Source organism: Frankliniella occidentalis, unplaced genomic scaffold, assembly GCF_000697945.3.
Source record: "Frankliniella occidentalis isolate FOCC.00 unplaced genomic scaffold, Focc_3.1 Scaffold9, whole genome shotgun sequence".
In the NCBI taxonomy this organism is placed as follows: Eukaryota; Metazoa; Arthropoda; class Insecta; order Thysanoptera; family Thripidae; genus Frankliniella; species Frankliniella occidentalis.
The window spans coordinates 3,107,753-3,110,431 of NW_026267139.1; the positions used below are offsets into that span (position 1 = coordinate 3,107,753).

General features: G+C 46.1%; 1 protein-coding gene across 3 annotated transcripts in view; it reads right to left on the bottom strand.

The window, feature by feature from the left end:
• Window positions 1–1,887: 1,887 nt before the first annotated feature.
• The window catches only part of LOC113210797 (cysteine--tRNA ligase, cytoplasmic), a 5,657-nt gene continuing 4,865 nt past the window's right edge, over window positions 1,888–2,679 (bottom strand). For all 3 annotated transcript variants that reach the window (XM_052277331.1, XM_052277332.1, XM_052277333.1), the window contains exon 12: window positions 1,888–2,524. In XM_052277331.1, coding sequence (XP_052133291.1) covers window positions 2,396–2,524 — 129 coding nt within the window. In that variant the 3' untranslated portion in view covers window positions 1,888–2,395. The remainder of the gene's footprint in view (window positions 2,525–2,679) is intronic.

The window sequence follows — 2,679 nt, forward strand, 5'->3', positions numbered from 1 at the left end:
ACTAGAAGGTCCCCCCCAATTATTTTATGATTTTCTTCCAGGACCTCGTTCAGGGCCTGCTCCAGGACCTCGTACGGAAGGCCCTCACCGTTCTCTCGGCCGCGATTATCGACAGCGTTATTTTGCCCTCCTGCTCCATCGTCTCTTGCAATATAGTCAGAAGTTGGGGCGGGGCCAGGCCGAACGGGGCGGAGGGTTGGTTTGCAACACAAAAGGAAAGAAATCGTTACAAGAAATGAAGCCGACGTCGCCCAGCTCGTCAGCCCCCCCGTTAATGAATAACTTTCGCGAATCGGAGCTCGGAGTGACTCCGCCACTCCTACTGGCCGCCCCGCCCTGCCCCGCCCCGCCCCGCCCCACTTCTGGCGGAGAATAAGAATGAAGAATGTCGCCTCGAGAAAGGCGAACAACAACGGGGAGTCGAAAAAACAAAGCAATCAATCGCGCTTTTGTGTGTGGAATCTCTTTTGGATTTTCGGTTAACCTCAAGAAGCATGCAGCACAGGGGGGCGGGGCGGGCCGCGCCGCGCGGGGCGCCCCCTCAGCCGAGACATTCGCGACATTATTTCTACTTATTGCGCGACTTTCTGCGTGAGATCCGACTCGATACGGCGGCCGTTAGAGTTCTGGGTGCGCGCTCACGCCACACGATCAGAGCGCACAGCTCACCGGACGAAGCGCGATTTTTATTTTTATTTTTTTATTTTTTTTTAGGTCGTATAAAAATTACTCTTATTTGCGGCCCGTGTCTACATTTGGCGGTAACACGCTATTCAACTGGTTCTTCCTATGTCCAGACCGAAAAAAAGGTTGGCGAAAAAAATGGAAATAAATGTAGCCGAACGGACTGTCGGACGGGGGCGGGCCGCGCCGCGCCGTGTCGCGTGCGCTCGCTCCCACCCTTTACCCGCGCAGATTTGAAATGGCAACAAAATGAAGTGAAAAGCTCTTTTTATCGATATCAAAGCCGATGAGAGGCGCAGAGGGGGTGAGAGGGGTGGCGGCGGTGGTGGATTGGATCGCCGCGCGGACAGGCCAGACGGCGTGTTGAAGAAAAAAAAATTGAAGGGGGAAAAAATGAAAAGGGTAAGAAGAGGTTTTGGCATCGCGTCCGTGTCGTCCCCCGCACGGCTGACAAATCAGTTGGGTGAAGTGAATTTAGACAGGCTACGGCGGTGGCCGGCCTTTGTGTCCCGCCGAGCGCATAGCGTAAGCGGCGGGGAGGGGAGGGAAAAAAAGAGTCCAAAAATGGGGTAAACTGCACTATTTTGTCGTCCGTGAGGCCGACACAATGGGAGCGCTGTTATATTTCCGCGTCCGCGGGGGATGCGGGAGGGGGAGGGGTGACGGAGGGGGCAGGTGGTCCCGAGGGGTGCGGCGCGCTGCACCTCCTTCACGGCAGGGCGGGGAGGAGGGGAGGGTGGAGGGCTGGACTGGGCAGCTCCCCCACAAACACGCTTCCGCACTCGTAACAGCTGACCTGACGCGGCTCTCCCGACGGCGGCTGGTACAGGGACAACTTTCCTTGACGCGAGAGAAAGGGAAAAAACTGATCCCATTCACCTGTTGAAACCTGACATTCCCCTCGCCACCTTTTCCGTGAAATTGAGTTCCTTTATAATCGTAAATCTTTGCTCAAAGTGCCCCGCTAATTATAGAATTGATTACACTATTGGTTTTAAAGATGAAAGTGGATTTTATCTTTTAGAACTTCATACCTTGTTTACCTTGTTTTTACCCCTGCTGATATCCAGGGTCAGAAGACTATGCAGATTCTTAATTGTACTGTAAATTTGAAGGGAAAAAAATCTTCCAAAGGGTGTTTACTGTGCAGTCAAATATTCAAATGGATTGACCACAGAAACTGATTTTTTCAAAGATGAACAATTATTAGTTTTGGTTAAAGATTTTATTTGACTGGTAAATAGTTGTACAAAAATTAAATCCAAGATAAAAATATAAGCTGATGTTCAATATTTTTTTATACAAAAACAAACCCAAAAATTGGATATGAATGAAAATCCCTATAAGCCACTTATGATTTCATTCAATTGAAACAATTAACAGAGCCTGCCCCAATATTTTTGTTAAAACTTGAAGTTAAGATAAAGTACTCATATCAGTCTTTGTCAAATTCAGGACAGCCTCATACCTATGCATATGCATGCAATCTTTGGACAAGCTCATACAAAATGTTTTAGGAAGAAATAAAAACCCCACAATATTAAGTAATAGAATAATTATCTTTAAATTTATCAATTTTTAAAGCACCAATGTTCACAATCATAGTAAGCAAAAAGTTTTCGTTCAAAATAGGATTGCTACAGATTACAGGTACCTGACCTCTTATTTTTAATTGAAATAAATTTTAAAAGTTTACAGAGATCTGGAATTGTTATGAAGATGATTTGATAGATGCAAGATATTCTTCATGAAGTTTAGCTTGAGTAGCTTGTAATTTCTGTAACTTTTTCTGTTGACCTTTACTTATTTCTTTACCAGTGTTGTCATGAGTTGGCAAGCCCTGGAAATAATATAAAAACATGAGTGAACACAACAGAATACAACTAATAAATTTACTATTCCTATTGTTTCCTCTTATCTATGGGGAACATCTGGTAGGTCCCCTCACTAGAAGGTCCCCCCCAATTATTTTATGATTTTCTTCCAGGACCTCGT